This window comes from Pyrgilauda ruficollis, unplaced genomic scaffold (genome assembly GCF_017590135.1).
Source record: "Pyrgilauda ruficollis isolate IOZ18807 unplaced genomic scaffold, ASM1759013v1 scaffold13, whole genome shotgun sequence".
NCBI classification, from domain to species: Eukaryota; Metazoa; Chordata; class Aves; order Passeriformes; family Passeridae; genus Pyrgilauda; species Pyrgilauda ruficollis.
This window is the reverse complement of record NW_024511432.1, coordinates 11878413-11895870: the sequence shown is the minus strand read 5'-3', so window position 1 is coordinate 11895870 and position 17458 is coordinate 11878413. Positions and strand designations below refer to the sequence as shown.

The 17458-nt window shown below is 39.6% G+C and overlaps 1 protein-coding gene across 3 annotated transcripts in view; it reads left to right on the top strand.

Moving 5' to 3' along the window:
- The window catches only part of PHKB (phosphorylase kinase regulatory subunit beta), a 70736-nt gene that overhangs the window by 35848 nt on the left and 17430 nt on the right, over positions 1–17458 (top strand). For all 3 annotated transcript variants that reach the window (XM_041458998.1, XM_041459000.1, XM_041458999.1), the window contains 8 exons: positions 2874–2968; positions 9793–9848; positions 10014–10107; positions 13552–13635; positions 13828–13932; positions 14716–14798; positions 14883–14973; positions 17325–17386. In XM_041458998.1, the coding sequence (XP_041314932.1) occupies positions 2874–2968; positions 9793–9848; positions 10014–10107; positions 13552–13635; positions 13828–13932; positions 14716–14798; positions 14883–14973; positions 17325–17386 (670 nt within the window). The remainder of the gene's footprint in view (positions 1–2873; positions 2969–9792; positions 9849–10013; positions 10108–13551; positions 13636–13827; positions 13933–14715; positions 14799–14882; positions 14974–17324; positions 17387–17458) is intronic.

Here is a 17458-nt window from a genome sequence, read left to right as displayed (position 1 = left end):
CAATCTCACTATTAATTTAAAAATATAGTTTATCTTATTAGAGTATTAGCCAAGTAGTCCTCCAGTGTGTGTGCAGGTTGCTGTAGCAGTTCTGTTGGTATTGATCTCATACTGATATTTGTGTGTTTCTGTACCTGTAGAGTGCTGGTTAAATAAGTTCTATTTATAGTTTGCTAGCTGTTGTTTGTGTAACATAAACATTCTTGTATTTCAGTTCTTTGCTGAACATTCTTACACACTGCTTTTTTATTTTATTTATTTTTAATTTTTTTTTCAAAACATTCAAAATTTCAGAGTAATTTTTGCCTGCTTTTCTCGTAGTCCTTGCATAAAGGGTTTGGAGGTCTTACAGCAATGTGTTCATCAGAGGTTGTTATATCAGGAACTCCATTTATTCCTGCTAATTTAGAGTTGGTGCATTCAATTTTGCTCCTTACTGGTGAAAACCTACCTGAATAACAATCTTGTCTTGGTGAAAGTGTTTATGTGTCTTTGCTTGTTGGTGGTTGCTAATTAAGTGGAAGCCTGGCTCCAAATACTTTGATATCAGGGAAGGTATTGGTTTCCCATTTCATTATCCATTCAGAAATCATTGTGTTGCCTCCAGGGTATCAATTAATTTGTGTTTGTTCAGCCTCCTTGCTCCTGCTGTGTAGGCAGCACATGATACCACCTTTGTAGCCCCTGCTGCTGCGTCTGGGCCTGGGCTCTGCCTCTCGAGGTCCAGATATTTCTAAATGCAGCAACATGAGCCTGAGTCAATTCTTACCCTCCCACAGAGGGGAGAACAGAAATAGGGAAGTCAAAATTTTGATCCTGTTTACAAAAGCTGAGTAACAGAGTGAAAGTTCCTGTGTGTCACTGTTGGAGGGCACATTTATGCAACTGAAAAAATTGTATGAAGGAAAAAAGCATGTATTTTGCAGGTGGTGATGCTGTTTTCCACAGAATTTCCTTCTTGCTTTGTATGAGGAAGCTTGTAAAACCTTTATGTTAAGGTCCCCGTTTTGGAGCAAGGGAAAGGAGTGCCTGGTATTCAGCTGTTTCACGCAACTGAAAATTCACTCAGTCTTTTGTTTAGTAGCTCACTTTCCTTTGTTTTTCCTTAGAATTCTTGTATCTTGTTCTGTGGATTCAGTGCTGCCTAGAACTAAGAATTGTAGCAATATTTTTATAGACCAAATAGATTAAATGTTGTCGGCTGCTGCTGATGCAGATAGGGTGCTAACAAAGGAATCTGCTTTTGCAGTCCAATACATTTGTACTTGTGATAATGGTGATGAATATTCAATAGCAGTTAGCTTAAATTTTATATTAGTCTATTGATACTTAGTTCTTTCAAATATGAAATTATTCTGACCATATATTTTAATTCCTGAGCAATGTAAATTAGTGTTAAAACCAGTGGGAATAGAACACACACTCTGGAAACCTCTCTTGTTTTTAAGACTGAGACAGAGCCCATTGATCTTGAAATCATTTGGTTAATTCATATTGTTGCATTAGCACTGCTTCACATAATTCAAGTAGCTTCCAATCCTTTAGCTAGGGTAAGAATTCTGTGTGGACTGGAGCTTAGATGAGCGCTTTGCTCAGCTCTGCTTTGGTAACTCCTGTCAGTATGTTAATCAGTCCATAGTGATCTTTTATTGTCCAGCTCTGCTCAGCTTTGTGTCCGTGGATGGTGGCCCTGCAGGAGCAGAGCAGAGCCAGGAGCAGGCTCCTTTGCTGGCTGCAGTGCAGCTGCCTGCTCCCAGCAGCAGGCTGAGGACAGCACAGCATCCCGGCTGGCAGAGCTCTCTGCAGCAGAAGGCTCCAGCAGGGCTTCCCTGTGCTGCCCAGGGTTTGCTCCCCACTGCCCCAGCACTCTGAGCTGGCCTAGCCCAGGCAGACTTCAGGCAGGGCAGGGTTGGAGTTTAAAGCTGCTGCCTTCATTTACTCCACAGGGTAGTGCTCAGAGACGTTCTGATCAGGGCAGGGTTGGTTTTCTCTCAGAGCTGAGTGCAGCCATGAGTCACTCCTGGTTTGGATTAATACCTTATTCCCTTCTGTTGGAGCTTTTAAGAATAGCTGCAAAATTGTTGACTTTGAGATAGAAGAAATGAAAATGTATTGTGACTTACTCTGTGTTAGAAATTAGATCGAGTTTGGACAGTTTCCTGTCAAAATACAATTTTGGTAGGAGAAAGCTTATTTTAAGGGTATAATAGCTCATAGTAGATTATGAACCTGTATTCAAGGAATTTGTTGAAAGTTTTTAATAGTGTATTTTTATAGGAGTGCTTTTTCAGGAGGTTAGAATACGGGGGTTTTAGGTTTGGTGGGGTTTTTCCCCCCATGTAAAAAAACTCCTAGATTTCAAATATTTTTAATTAGTTTTTTTTTCACAATTTCTTCCTGAATTACTCTATTGAGAGGTACCTTTGATATCTCCTCTTCTTTCCAGGATTCAAATCATGTGATTACCTTGAGATAGAGGCTGTCTGCTTGTCTGAAAAGCTAAACGTTTTTTGCTGGCCATTGGGTTTATAGTCAAAGCTCTAGAATAATTCCATGGTTGTGGATTAAGGGCTTTTTAAGTGACTTGTGTTGTGGAGTCTGTTGTCTGCATACAATCTATTAACATATCTTTGTGAGCAAATAAAGGCTTGGATTTTTATACTACAGTGTTGTAATTAGCTGTAGCAAGAACAAAGCTTGAGTCATCCATTTTAAAATTAATAGAATTCTGAATTTTTCAGAATGTGCTTTTATAAGTCATTGATCTAAAACAAAGCAGAACCAGCTACAACACAAAAGCTGACATGGCTTCTTCACAAAAGCTGCAGAAAGTACTCAAGTCCTTCTGTATTTCTATTCTCATGTCCTTGCAGCTGATAAATTAGTGAGCCCTAAAGACCTGGACCCCATTGGCCGGTACGTAGCTCCCCAGGACCAGCGCAACGTCAGCATGAGGTTCTCCAATCAGGTAAGCATCAGCGTGGTATTACAATGTTTTTAGTGAAAAATTGTCATCTAAGTGCTATGCATGGTCCTCTAATGTTGCAGTTAAAGTGCAAGGAAAATATTCAATGTGTGTACATTTTCTGAGCTGATGGAGGATTGCTTTTAAAAGGAAATTATAGCATTTTCAGTTTTGAGGAAGTGATGAACATTAACATTTGCCTTCAAATTAAGTGATGCAGTCAAAATTATAGATAAAATATAATTAACTGCTAAGAAACAGGTATGTGTCTCGAGTTTTAAGTTATGTCAGGAAGGCAAGAATGAACCTGCTTTTCCTATTCCTTCGAAGTAATTTCAAATGCAATTTATTAATATATTTTGTATTTAGAGCTCCTAAGAGTTACAAGAATGAGGGTTTTGGTTTGGTTTTTTTGGGGGGTTTTTTGGTTTGTTTTTTCTTTTTTCAGACATGGCATTTAGAGACAGGGTTCACTGTGGGTTTAGGAGTGCTGGCTCAATGGTTGGACTCGACTGTAAAGGCCCTTTAATGATTCTGTGATTCCATGTGCTCCTGTATTTGGATTAAATGCACAGTAGGAATGAGTGACCAGGGATGGGGCGTGCTTGAAACATGGTAATTCAAATCTGTAGTGAATGGGACAGCAAGATATGTACATGTCTGCATGTAGGGAACTCCTTTAGTTGAAGAGGTAAGAACTGTGTCTATAGAAATGTGTAGCTCCAAGATGTGTTTCAGCTTTTTTATTTCTTGTATAAGGAATGTGTATTTGAGAAGTTCCTTGTTCAGCATTGTGAATTTGTTATTGAAGCATAAGAGATGAAGTATTTATCTTAAGATTCACTCCAAGTTCAGAACTGAACCATGTTTTTCTTGTTCTATCCTAATGCTGCTTATCCCCTCAGTTTGCTACTATTTCCTGTTACCAAGGTAATCCATGTGCCTGGCTGTTGGTTCATTCCTAATGAGACTTTCATTGCTCACAGTGCAGCACTTGCCATGTTCCTGTGACATAATGAAAGCTCAGTGATGTCATTTGTTCCTGGTTTCTTTGTTTGTTCTGCATCATGGGATTCTGAATGTGACAGAACCTGGGAGCTGCTGGCCCTTTTGGGGTGCCCTCAGGAGGGGCCTGTGTTGAGTCAGGGTTGCTGCAGCCCATCTGATTCCTCTTTCTTTGATTCTTCAAACCAGTTAGTTTTAATATGCCACAGCTGAGCACTTTGAAGAAGATGAGGCTTTGTTCTAAAGGCACTCTATGACTCATCAGGAAGTGTCTTAGTAAAAAAGCATTTTTACAACTGTTTGGGGTACCCAGTATGTGATAGGCAGTTTCCAGATCTTCAGAGAGAAATAGCCTCTGCTCCAAGAGCTTCCCAAAAGTGTTAATAAATAATGCAATGATAACTTATTTGCTCATGACTTATTAGACATTGAGGGCCACTTAGTGAATCACTAAAGAACTTACTAAAATGCAGCTACCCAGTAAAATTCAGCAGTGCAGCAGGGACTTTAAAAGTCAACAGTGTTGAATGCATTGATAATACCAGCTGCATTTTGATATTTTCCTTCATCTTCAGACAGTGCATGAAGTAGGAAGGAAATTCTGGGCATGTCTAGGTCTGCTTATAGCTGTGTTCTTCCCAGTGGTGATACTCCTTTGCCATAGGTGACTGTGCATGTGTTTCTTTGAAATGTAAATGCCCAAACTATCTAAGACCTGGTTCCCAGTGGGCGTTAGAAGGAAGGGATGCCCTTCTGAATTAGTGGGAAACAGAGACTTTGCATTGCAGCCTCCAAGCAGCAGTGTGGAAATGGTGAGCAGAAGGGCTCATGTCCCTGTAAGGTCACCAGGTAGTTGTGGGATTTCTTTGGGATTGCTTGTACTGCAGTAGCTGCTGCAGTATTTTGGGTGTTTTACTGCTACAGTATCAGGGCAGAATGTTCCTCCATGCAGATGTCAAATTGGTCATTGTTACGAGAAGGTTAAATATGCCCTGACATGACTCAGGAGACCTGTACCAGCAAAGGTCTTCAAGTTCCAGGCAGGAATCTTGAGGAATCTTAGCTTTTTTAATCCATGTTTTACATTTGCTTAACCAGTTTGTCTGAATATTTGATTATGCCATTTTATCTAATTGAGTTAATTTATGCAAAGTCAGTATCAGTATTTGCCTTAAAGTGCATGAAAATGACTAAAAATACCATATAAAATGAGAACACAGCACATCTTAATGATGTCTCTAGAAATCAAATGTAGTTTCTTCTCTTTAATGATGTCTTCTCTTTTCCATATAGCTAAAGTATTATTCAGTTAAATTGAACAGAAAACTATTTCCATTTGTATTAAGTTTTATTCCTGTAAGCAATAAACAAGGATATGTAAAAATTCCAGAGGCCTGTGTATATAAATTTTGTTGTGATATGTGTTTTGAAAGGAGATGTACCAAGAAGAAGGCTTTTTAAATTTTTATTTGAAGCTCTGTGCTAAGTAAATATTTCTTCAGGAAATGTGTTTTCCATGTAGGCAAGTTTTCTTTTTGTTGCATTGATTATAAACTCTAAACACTTGCCACTGAAATTGTGATTAATTTAATATATTTGTGGCTTTGGTGCCATTACAAAAATATACCCACATAATAGTGTAGATTTAAGCAAGCAATGGAAAGTATTTCAAATATTCCAACCTTACTTTTACAGCTTAGAAGCATCGATGAAGAATTAGGTAAAGGAAAGTAAGGTGATATAGACCTCCTAAGGTAAAAGTGCTGTGAAAACTGTATATATAACTGTGTATAATTACAGCTGGGAGTGCATCAGAAAATCAGATCAAGGACAATCTCCTTGCTTGTAGAAAACTGAGGCATCAAATGAGCAGTACAGTAAAAACATAATGGCTACTAGTACTAATTTTGTCTGTTTATCGTTTGAAGGGAGTGTTTTTTCACCTAATTCAATGCCAGAACCTGTTATTTCCCACTCTGAGGAGGCTGTGTCCATATGTTCTTGCTGGGGGAGTGCCAGTGTGGTGCTGGAGCAGGGCTGTCTCTGCTGGGCTCAGTCTGTGTTCCAGAGCTCACTGGAACACAGTGTGTTCTGTCTCTGCTTTGCAATCCCAACAGTCAGGTTAGAGCCCATTCAGGAGTTCCAAAGAAATGGAATCATCCATATTCTCTTTGAAAGGAGATCCTGCAGGGGGTTCTGGTTCAGGGTGACTCTTTAGAACTGGATTCCTCAGAAGAGCTTCTTTTGTGACTCCTCTTTACTGCCTCCAGATTCAGGAGAGATTCTGACTCGGTTTGGGTTGTTGCACTTTGTTTTGGGAGGATGTAGTGTACAAGAGGGCCTGGATGGTAACAATAATATTTGAGAAGTAAGGTAGGGTGGAGGTTTTCTGGAATTGTTTTGTATTTTACTGGCACATGTGAAAGCCGATTTATTGCTGTCTTATGTTTAATTTAATTTTTAACAAAAAATCATAATCTGACTAAATTGTCAGAGTAGGATTATTTTATGTTCTGAGTTAAATTGAAATATGTGTTGAGGGTTACAATTAACTGGATTCTCTGCATGTGATGACTGTATTCTTTTAATGTTCTGCTGTGTAGAGTTAATAGTAATTTGTAAGGATTTAATTTCAGGTACTGGGAATTAAGATTAATACCTGTTGATGAAGAAAATTGGGAAGAGAATGGTCAAAATAATAGACTGCTTCTTTTTTTTATTTATTCAGGGAAATGGATAACATGTAAAGAAGGAACTAAAATTATTACTTGTAGATAGACTGAGATATTTTAAGATTGTTATGGTTAGGATTAGAGCGTGTCTAATTTGGATGGAGCCATATTGGATGATTTGTTTTGTCATATTAATTGTAAACATGTTCTTGCTTCCATTCCCTTTAATACAATTGTCTGCCACAACTAACACAGTTCTAAACCTGCCAAATGCTGGTATGGAATTTGAGGCACATAAGTGTGCTGTGTTTGCTTTCAGGGGGCTGGTGTGCCAGTGGACACAGGGTGGTCAGCAGTGGTCAGTGGTGCCAGGAGCTCAGTGCCAGTGGGCACAGGGTGGTCAGCAGTGGTCAGCACTGCCAGGACTCAGTGCCAGTGGGCACAGGGTGGTCAGCAGTGGTCAGTGGTGCCAGGAGCTCAGTGCCAGTGGGCACAGGGTGGTCAGCAGTGGTCAGTGGTGCCAGGAGCTCAGTGCCAGTGGGCACAGGGTGGTCAGCAGTGGTCAGCGGTGCCAGAGCAGCTCAGTGCCAGTGGGCACAGGGTGGTCAGCAGTGGTCAGTGGTGCCAGGCAGCCCTGTGACCCTGGGGTGTGGCTCAGGAGCAGCCAGGGGTCATGGGGGTGCAGTGCAGCCTCTCCTGTTGTGAGCTGTTGCTGTTTGCCTCTCCTCACTCGGTGTGCTCAGGAAGCCCAGTGGGTGCCATTTCCATCGGGCTCCTCAGTGCTCTGCCCCCGTTCTGACATGTTCAATGAGTGGGGTTTTTCAGAGTTCTGAGGTTTCCTGGCAGTGTAAGCAGAAAGGCACAGTGATAACATCTGTGCAGTGAGAGGCTGATACTGAGCTGCTTTCTCTGCTTGTGCCACGAATGGAGTCAGAGATTTTTCCCTTCATCCTACCTCCAGCAGTTTATAACCTTGTTAAAAACCGGATTTCTTTTTAAATTTTTTTTATTCTCCTTTTTGGAGAGGAAGAACACTTAATCAGTCTTTTATCTTGTTCTTCTGAAGTATATTTATCATCTGCACAGCATGCAGAATACAGCTGAAACCAACCCTTCTGCCAAGGATCCAAGGTGGCAACACAAGGCAGGAGGGGGAGCCTGGGCAGGGGGGCTGTCCTGGTGTCTTGGGGAGACAGTGATGGATGTTGTGGGAACAATACCTGAGCTGGCCTTATTAGACAAATGAGAAAGCCAAGAATTAAAATGGAATTTTTAACAATAAGATTTATTTAGTGGAATATTTAACAGTTTAAAGTTTTCCATATAACTTTTTAAAAAATATACCACAAATATTATATAGCACAATCATCACTGGCAAGGATGACTTCCTTTTTTGAGTGTTTTATTTATTATTTTGATCTGTGTTTCTCTAGGTCACTGCTTGTGATCCTCCAGGCTGTGATATGTCAAATGACAGTAACAGTAACTTTCTGTTTAATGTTGCAGCGATCGTGTAGTTGTACTGCAATGATAGTTATATTTTTCCACAATGCTTTGAAAGGTCTAGTAGTTTTTCACACAGATTTTGTGTTGTGCCGGTTGTGCTGTAGCTGCATTTATGTAGTTCTGGCCTGTGTTAGAACCACCATTTACTGGCTGGTGTAAATGAATCCTGTCCTTGGCTGTGTGGGAGAGGCAGAACCCATGGGTTATGCACAATTTACAGGCTGTGGCTACACAGTCCTGCTCAGTTCTTCAGTGACAGGGTAACAACTGAGTCTTAGCTCAAAGACCAGTGCCCAGGTTAGATCACAGGCTGTCTACAAATCATTAGTCTTGGAAGGGCTCTCTCATTTTCAGGTTAGGGGGGCTTGCTTTTTGTTTTATACACAATGATTATGGCTGAGTTTTGGGTTGAGTTTTCCTGCTGTTTGTATAAATACAAGTGATAGCACAATGATATTCTGAGCAGGAAAATCTAATGTCACTTGAACTTCTGACTGCTTCATCCAGTCTCTTTGTGCATGTACTTTCATCAGAAACTTATTTCATATGGCAAAAAGTCCAGAATTTTTAGTGCAGATGTAGTGCTGACAGATTTCTGGGGAAAAGTTACCAAGAATTTCTTCTGCAAATCCCTAAGACCTTTATTGATATGAAGGCTCACAGCTGCCTGAACAAGCAAGTGTTCCCTCTGAACTTCTCATTCTAAATCAATGTCTATCCCTCTGTCATCACAACAAATGCTCTCCTTTTATACAATTGATAGAAGATGTGTTTAACTTCTGTCATTCATGTTCTGGTAGTTTCTAGAAAAAAGCAGACAAAAGCATTTTAGCAATGAAAATGTGAGCTGCTCTTGTGTTGTTCTACAGACAGTGAATGCCAGAGGAGTGAATAAGGACCAGGGGGGTTGTTCATAGCTCATTCTGCCAGAGACAGCAAAGGTGAATTGCCAGATCGAGACCCAGGGAGTCAAGTCAGTGATTTTACCAACATGTTGAATTCACTCCTATTTGCATGGTTTCCTGATGTAAAATACTGGTATTTATTTCAAACGTGAAGTGTTTGTGTCATAAGCAGTGCAAGGAAATGCAGCTGTCTCCAGTAAAATGTAGTTATGTCTTTCATGTCACTAAAGAGCAGCTGTGTGATGACAATTTTTCAGAGTAAAGGTTTGAAATCATCAGGTCATTATTTTTAAGTGAGTTGTATTGTTTACCCAAAAAGCTGAATAATTTCGCTCATTACAAAAATATTTATCAAAACATTAGGTCATACCTGGCATAGAGGAGATCTATTGATTGGATAAATTCTAAATTTTTGTACGAAATAAAATGTTTTCCCTATGTAGTTCTTCTTAAGTAAAGAAACCATCAAACTAATCCAAGCAGTATAATGATTACCAGAAATCTGTGTATTACTAATTCTCCAAAATGTGTCTTGCAGAGTATTATTGGTAGGACAGGCTTCCTGTAGTCTTAAGATTTATAAATCTTTCAATTTGCTCACATCATAAGAAAAAGCAATTCAGACAGTGCTGTCTGTCATAGCTGTGGATTGTTTGAATAGCCATTGTCCTTGGTCATGCTATATTGAATAAAATCTTTAGTTAGCAATGCCAGTAATGATTTTATCATTATTTTGCAGGGTCCTTTAGAAAACGATTTGGTGGTACATGTGGCCCTGATAGCAGAAAGCCAGCGGTATGTGTTTACTTCTGCTGAGTACCTGTGTATTAAGAGAGGGTTGCACAATACATCTGAAATAGTGTAGAATAAAATGCTGCTACTTGTATACATCTGCTGCCAAGAGAATTATTAAAACTATTCTGTGATTTGTCATTACATGTATCTGTATTTCATTTGTAGCCTGCAAGTTTTTCTGAACACATATGGAATCCAAACTCAGACCCCCCAGCAGGTGGAACCAATTCAGATATGGGCTCAGAAAGAACTTGTCAAAGTAAGGAATTCTGCATTTAAAATTATTTATCCATCTGTGTATTTCTTCTGTAAAAATGAGCATTTATATCAGGCTATTAGCCTTGTATCTCCCTAAGCTGCTGTCTACATCTTTCTGTCCTCCTCATGCAGTTGCAAGGTGTGCTGGCACTGGAAGTTACAGATGCCTGCAGCTTTCAGGGAAATGTAGGAGCCCACATGTTCTGTATTATCTGATTAGGCTTATTGCCTGAGCCACTTCCAAAGTATAATGAATGAATAATAAAATTTTAATAACATTAGTAGCTTGGTAAGCTGAGTGAATTTTGATGGAGAAACAAGCAAATGAGCAATAGTCAAAGAAATTGATTAAGGCAGTCAGCATAAACCATCATAGGATTTCATAGTGCAGCCCTGTAACAGGCAATATGCACATCTCTGTCACTGTTTTCCCTTGGATTGACTATATCCAGGAAGTTTTGGGTTTGAAATCCTTTTTGGTCTACCCTGTTAGCTGAGCACATTTAACATAGCACAGTTAGAAATTACCGGGATGAAGGACCATTTTCAGCATCCCCTTCATCCTCCCTGAAGGCTCTCTTTTCTACTGGGGCAGGGAGTCTCCTGAAGGACAGCCACATCCTTACAGGCCTGGGCTGGCCCTGCTAGTCCTGGCTGTAGATGAGACACAAAGCTCCTGTCTGACCCTGTCAAATGGTCCCACACAAGAGTGATGAATGTCTGGGGCAGTGCAGTGACAAATCCTGTTTGTCAGCCTGTAGAACAGATCACTGGGTAGGGCTGTCCCTCCCAAATCAGGTGACATGGCCAATGCCATGATCTGTAACAGGACTCTGTAGGACACAAGAAAAAAGTAAACCCAAAAATAGAGACTATAGCAACGTATTTCAGGTTTCTTAAGTTTGTAAGGATGAAGGATGTGCTAAACCTGGGTATGGCTTATTCGGAAAAATGCTTACCCCAAATAATGGCTGCCACTAACACCTGAGAAGGACTGAAGCAGGGAGAAGAGAAAAATCTGTGTTTCCATTCATCCTTCTTCATTTCTGAACCCATTTTTACTCACTAGCTTTCATGTTAATATATTCCAAAATTATTCTCTCTGTCTGTATCTGTCCTGAAATTCTGTACTGAAACTTTGGTTTAGCAAATGAATACTCCATAACTTTACTGTAGAGGTATATATTGTCTCTCTGTTATCCATCACTTATTTGGTTTCCCTGCCAAAAAGATGAGACCTTCATTAAGGTTTATTATTATTACTTAAATTCCTATCTGTGGAAAAGTCTGTGTTAGGATTTATTTTTCTAAAGCTGTTGAGACATCTGGCAATTCTGACACTTCCTTTATCCTTATGATGGGTAGGTACAGCTGCCTCATCAAAACTTACTTTTTAAAGGAGTGCCATGAAAATATTAATTCACCTGATACAAAGCCTCTTCTTAATGGGCTTCTAATAAAGGCTCTGCCAGAGCTGTGAAGTAAAGAGAGTGTTTGGGGTGTTATGAGAACTGGGGTTTGATCTTGGGCTTATGCCAATAACCAAAATGAACCAAAAAGCAAACAAACAAAAGCTCCTGGCAGTATTTGTCATCCTTTGAGGGGAAAGGAAGCCAACAGTGGAACAGTCAATTTTGGGGAATAGAAGGTTGATCTGTGGGAGATATGGATCTCAACATTTCCTACTCTGATGCTGTCAGTTCTAAGGAGTATTTAATTTAATCAGAAGCTTTTGAGCTCCTCTAGTAGCACATGATAACAGTTTAAATCTCTAGACTTATTAACAGGCATGTGTCCAAAGAAGTGCTGTAAAACAGATGGATGGGGACTGAAAGTAGAACTTGAAGTCATGTAAAGATATCCACAAAGTGGGGGCAACAGGGAAAAGAGAACGAATAGATAAACAATAAAATGGGACAAGATACATGTAATACATAAGCAAAAAGTGCATCTGGAGTGGAAGTGCAGCACAGGAGAGGAGCAGAACACCCCTGGGCATGGACTGAGAGGAGGAGAGCACAGAAACAGATGGTGTGCAAGACCACTGCATTTTGGGTCACATTCATAAATCAACCCAACAGCCCAGTCTGCTTTCACAGCCATTTCTTGCTATTAGCAGCTTAATAATACAGAATTGAAGGGCTTTTTAATAAAAAACCCCAAAGGTGCTTGAAGCAGCTGCACTTGAATGAAACTGTGCGTTGTTCAGTGTCTGGTGCTGCATCTGAGCCTTGGTTGTAACAGATCAGGATGGAGAACTCTCACTACAGGAGGAAACTGTAGTAGCCTGTGTGTCAACATGGGGCCTCAGGCTACAGAGTCCTCAAGGAAACAGACAACATTGCAGTGCTAATGCAGTTCTGCTTTTGTTAAGAAAGCATTTCATGTTCTGCAATCCAGCCAAATGAAGGTCCTTTTAGTATTAACTGGCCCTGCCTACTGCCATTCTTCCAGTCTCCCTTATTTACCTCAAGCAGAGGTTCAGCATTGTTTGTTATGCACAGATGGGTCATTGAAGGCTAGCAGTGTTCTGATGTCTCCATCCTTTCCCACTTGAATACAGTTCCTTACTCTGGATGAACATGTCTTGTAGGTAGTTTTGTTTATTTTCTTTTTTAAATAGCTCTTGGTATTAGTGCAGAAACATGGGCAGGATCAGGAAGGCCCCAAGCTGACAGCAATAGAAAGCTATTGAGTGTAATGTTTGTTCAAATGTTTGCTTTCATTTGCTTCTGGATTATCTTCCTATAATACAAAGAAAGACTGAACTTCGGAAAATGTTCAGAATTCTGAATATTCTGCAGTAATGGTGGGTTCCTTACCTAAAACAGGCCAAGTAAGGAAAAATTACATCTTTCAGTCAGGTTTAACTGATACATTTATACTGTATTGCTCACAGATTAGTTGTTTTCTTATGGTTTTATACTCATACAGTGTAATAAGTGAAGAATATTTTTGTCAGTTGAATGACAGGCATACATAACTTTAATAAGAATCAAGCTGTGAATAATGAGGTAATTCCCTCTTGTTTGTGTTGCTGATGCATTAATTTTACAGATTTGTAAAAAGATCTTTAAAGGGTTCCTATATTACTCTCATACTTTTGTATCCACTCTGGAAAATCATTGCAGAGGGCACATTTGCCTAGCCAATAAATGCAAATGGTCCTTTAAAATTATTTCAATAAGCAATTTGAAAAATCAATAAATATTTTACTTACATAGAATAGAAAAGTAATAGGAGCAAGCAGTTAAAAAGAAGACTTAATATAGGAAACAAGAATTGTTTTTTAGAAAACCCAACCCTGAATAACAATAACAGCCACATTTTCTGAATCATTTTCTAAACAAAGCAGACTGCACACAGCCTTCTTTGTGAGATGTGGCAGGAGATGAGAAAGGCTGGTATCTAGGTTTTTATCAGTTTTCATGACTCTTTCTCACAGGCTTACTTCCATTTGGGAGTCAATGAGAAATTGGGATTATCTGGAAGACCGGACAGACCCATAGGATGCCTTGGAACATCAAAGGTTATTACAAGAAAACTTTTAATATATTCTTATTATTGATAAATAGTTCAGATAAACATTTAGTCTATGTGATTTTAACTAGAATTGAAATGTAATGTTATTTTATGCATATTTTATGACTTTCAAGTCCTAGTATTTGGCTCTGATGAATGATTTAAAGAAAAGATTAATGGAAGTTTTCTTTCTCAACAGATTTACCGAATACTAGGGAAGACTGTAGTTTGCTACTCGATCATTTTTGATCTCAGTGATTTCTACATGTCTCAGGATGTTATGATGTTGATTGATGACATTAAGGTATTTGTAACTTTTCATTTGAGTAGCTGACAAAAATAGTCTGTAGAAGAATAAAGTGTGCAGTCTGATAAAACAGAAGACTGAAAGAACACAGTGCAGTGTGTATTATTATAATACAAAAATAAACCTGCAGCTAGAAAGTGAATTGAGACAAATATCCTGTCAGCCCAGTATGAGTTCTAGTGAGTATCTGTCTGTGACAAAAAAAAACCTGCCCCCAAAGTGACTGGGAATGCTGTAGGGCAGCAAGCAAATTATCATTTGTTTCTTTAGGAGAACAAATGTTCTTGGCTGAAAAAAGGATCAAGACTGGTGTTTACAGGAGATATGAAAGCCTTACATGGAGGAAACAGTACTTAATTTTGCACGAATATTGAAACCTGCCCCTCTTCCCTGCCCGTAAGGCTGACAGCAGCGCAGAGCTCACTCACCACATGCACTGAAGGTGGCCCTGGTGCTCCCATCCCAGTGGCTGGGATTCAAGCCCTGGATCCCCCCCCCACATGTTCTAGGTCGTTGCCTGTAGTTAAGAGCACTGCACTGTCTCATGCTTTGCTCCAGGATCCATATATTTGCTTAGGAGTATTTTCAGAACACTTAGGAAACAGCAGGGCTTGACAGCAGCTTGTGCCTGTTGCAGAAATCTGTTGGTGCTTTAATAGCTGAGGTGTTTTTAAGCTGTTGGGGTTTTCAGGGCTGTAGGTGCTCTGCTGTGGTGTTGTGGTAGGCTGTGCTTGCTGTGCTGTTTGGCATGTTTGGTGACTGAGGTTCCTCCTTGCCCAGAACGCCCTGCAGTTCATTAAGCAGTACTGGAAAATGCACGGCCGGCCCCTGTTCGTGGTGCTGATCCGGGAGGACAACATCAGGTAGGGAGAGAGAAAAGAAAAGCAGGATTTGCAGTGTGGGGTCTCCCTGAGTGCAACATTCATGGATTCTGTTTCAAATTTCAGAGGGAGCAGATTCAGTCCCATATTAGACATGCTGGCAGCCTTTAGAAAGGGACTTGTTGGAGGAGTGAAGGTTCACGTTGACAGAGTACAGGTAAGGTGTTTCTCCTGACTCTTGTGTTCTTACCTCCTGGTACTGGTACATGTATTCTTACCACTTTTGGGGTTTATGTCACTTCTAATTTTATTTAGTTTCATAAAAATTCGATTCAAGACTCAAGACATTTTGTACTGTTTGTTTTGTCTCAACAGAAACATGGGTTTATTTTAATTCCTTTTGATTAGTCTTTTGAAAGTCAATCTTCACAGAGGATTTTCAGAAGGGAAAGGGATGTTTTTTGTTAGGCAGTCTTGTGAAATTACTACCAAAGGATAAAGCCATGGTGTCAAGCACTGAGGGATTTCTTTTGATTAGGTAATCACAGAAGGGGGAAAAAAGGTGCTTCACATATATTAAAATTCTTACAAGAACTAAGATCTAGTTTTAACATCTTTACTGTTTGAATGAATCTTAAAGCAGGAACATTACTTCATTAAAATGCGAAAATTACCAAGACAGGTGCTGATTTTACATACTCCTATGTGGTAGTTAATCTTAGTTTACACCTATTGAACTATTCTTTTTTTGTAAGAGAGAAGACTAAAGACAGTGTAATGACTTCTTGTTCCCTAGAAGATCATTAATTTGTAGAAGAGCTGGGTCATTGGGAAAGGAAATGCTTCTAGCTGTGATGATTTAAGTTATCCTTGGAATCTTTAAGTATTTATGTATTTCTCCTGCTCACATGCAGGTCATGTAGTCTCTCCTGGTACCGCTGGCTCTTCCTCTAGCACATGCCATTACTGCCCATGGAAAACCTTTAAACCTTTCATTTGGCTAAAGGGTTGTTGTTGTTGTGGTTTGGGTTTTTGGGTTTGTTTTGTTTTGTTTGTGTTTTTCTAATTTAACTGCAATGACTTTCTTGCCTTGCAAGAAAGATTTATCAGACAAGAAAGATTTATCAGACCTGTGTCCTTATTCTAAGCACTACACTGGACAGCCATCGGGGAGTAAACTTTGCCTTCCATACTTACTGACCTTCTGGAAAGATTCTTTTTCTAACATAAAAAGTAAGGAGTTGTTTTAAAGGGTTTAAGATGGTGGCAGTCACTGGTCTTTGCTTTATTTGTTGGCCATTAAAAAGAGCACGTGGAAGACTACGAACAGTGGAGATGGTGGTGGGTGCCTTTCCTGCTGGGACCCCCTGTGCCTGCTGCAGCAGCTCAGTTGGAATCTCTGTCTTACTGCACAGTTGGCACAATTTATTAACAGTCTTGTTTCATTATAGGGGAGGATTTGGGAAAAGAACAAGGGACATGTCTAATTCCTGGTGTTTTCTTGAATAATTCATTTATTCCAACAAAATAGATATTGATCCTTGTCAGTTGCATTCAGCTGCTTCATTTAGGTGCACATGTTAAACATGCCTAAGAGAGAATGTGTATCTCTAACTGGGTGAATGCTCTTTTTTTTCTGTAAAGTATACCAAATCTGATTTAATTTAAAATTTTGCATGTTCAGAAGTTTTGTGGCTCTTTTCTGGTTTTTACCTTCATTGTCATCATGTGTTCAAGCAGATGTGCAAGGCAAAGAATGAATGGCACCAGTAATAAAAGCAAAGCAGGGTTTTTATATTCTGTCATCTCACAGTGTAACAGATCAATGTTTTACTGCAACTCATGTACAATGAAAATGGAATATAAAAGTTCACAAAACACACTCAGTTTTATTTAGCTAATGAGAACCATCAAAAGCAGTCTTAAAAATGCTGTAGTACAATACATTTCCTCTGGCAGTAGATAAATGGGGAATTCCTGTAAATTCAGAGTGAATGAATTGTAATGACTACATCAGATAAATGCAGCACTGAGTTTCAGCTGTGTGATCTTTTGAGATGGAAGTATTTGGAAGCTGCATTTGATGTGCAAACTTAGGCCAGGCATGCTTGGATTAGGGAATGAGTACAGAGTGGGAATGCTCTTTGCAGTGTTTGCCTGAAACATCAGTGAGGCTGACAGGAAAACTTCCTGGCCTTCAGCCATTCTGGAATAATGAGCTTTGGGCTCCAGAACGCGGGGGCTGTGCAGGACTCTGAGGAAGGCAAATCCTCAGTCTCAAGTGTTTCCATCAGCCCTGGCTTTGGGGGGTGGGCAGTGCTTGATGAAGCTGGACAGGGCAAAAGAACAATGGAGCAAAAAGGAGACAGCAGCCCCAAGAGACTTCTGCTGCCTCAAGCTGTCTTTTTCCTCAGAAAGAGCAAAAATATTCTGAAAGTGTGAAATATTTGGAACTGTAGATTAAAAAACTACTTTCTCAATGGAAACCGCCAGCATCATACTGAGATTAAAAGACAGCTATATAGTTATGTATATATTTTTAAATTTGTTTTCAATTTTTCATTGCAGACATTAATATCTGGAGCAGTTGTTGAACAACTTGACTTCCTAAGCATCACTGAAACAGAAGAGTAAGGCTATGTGTAAATAGTAGTGATGATTTATGTGATTATTGAAATATTTTCTGAACCATGAAGAAATTA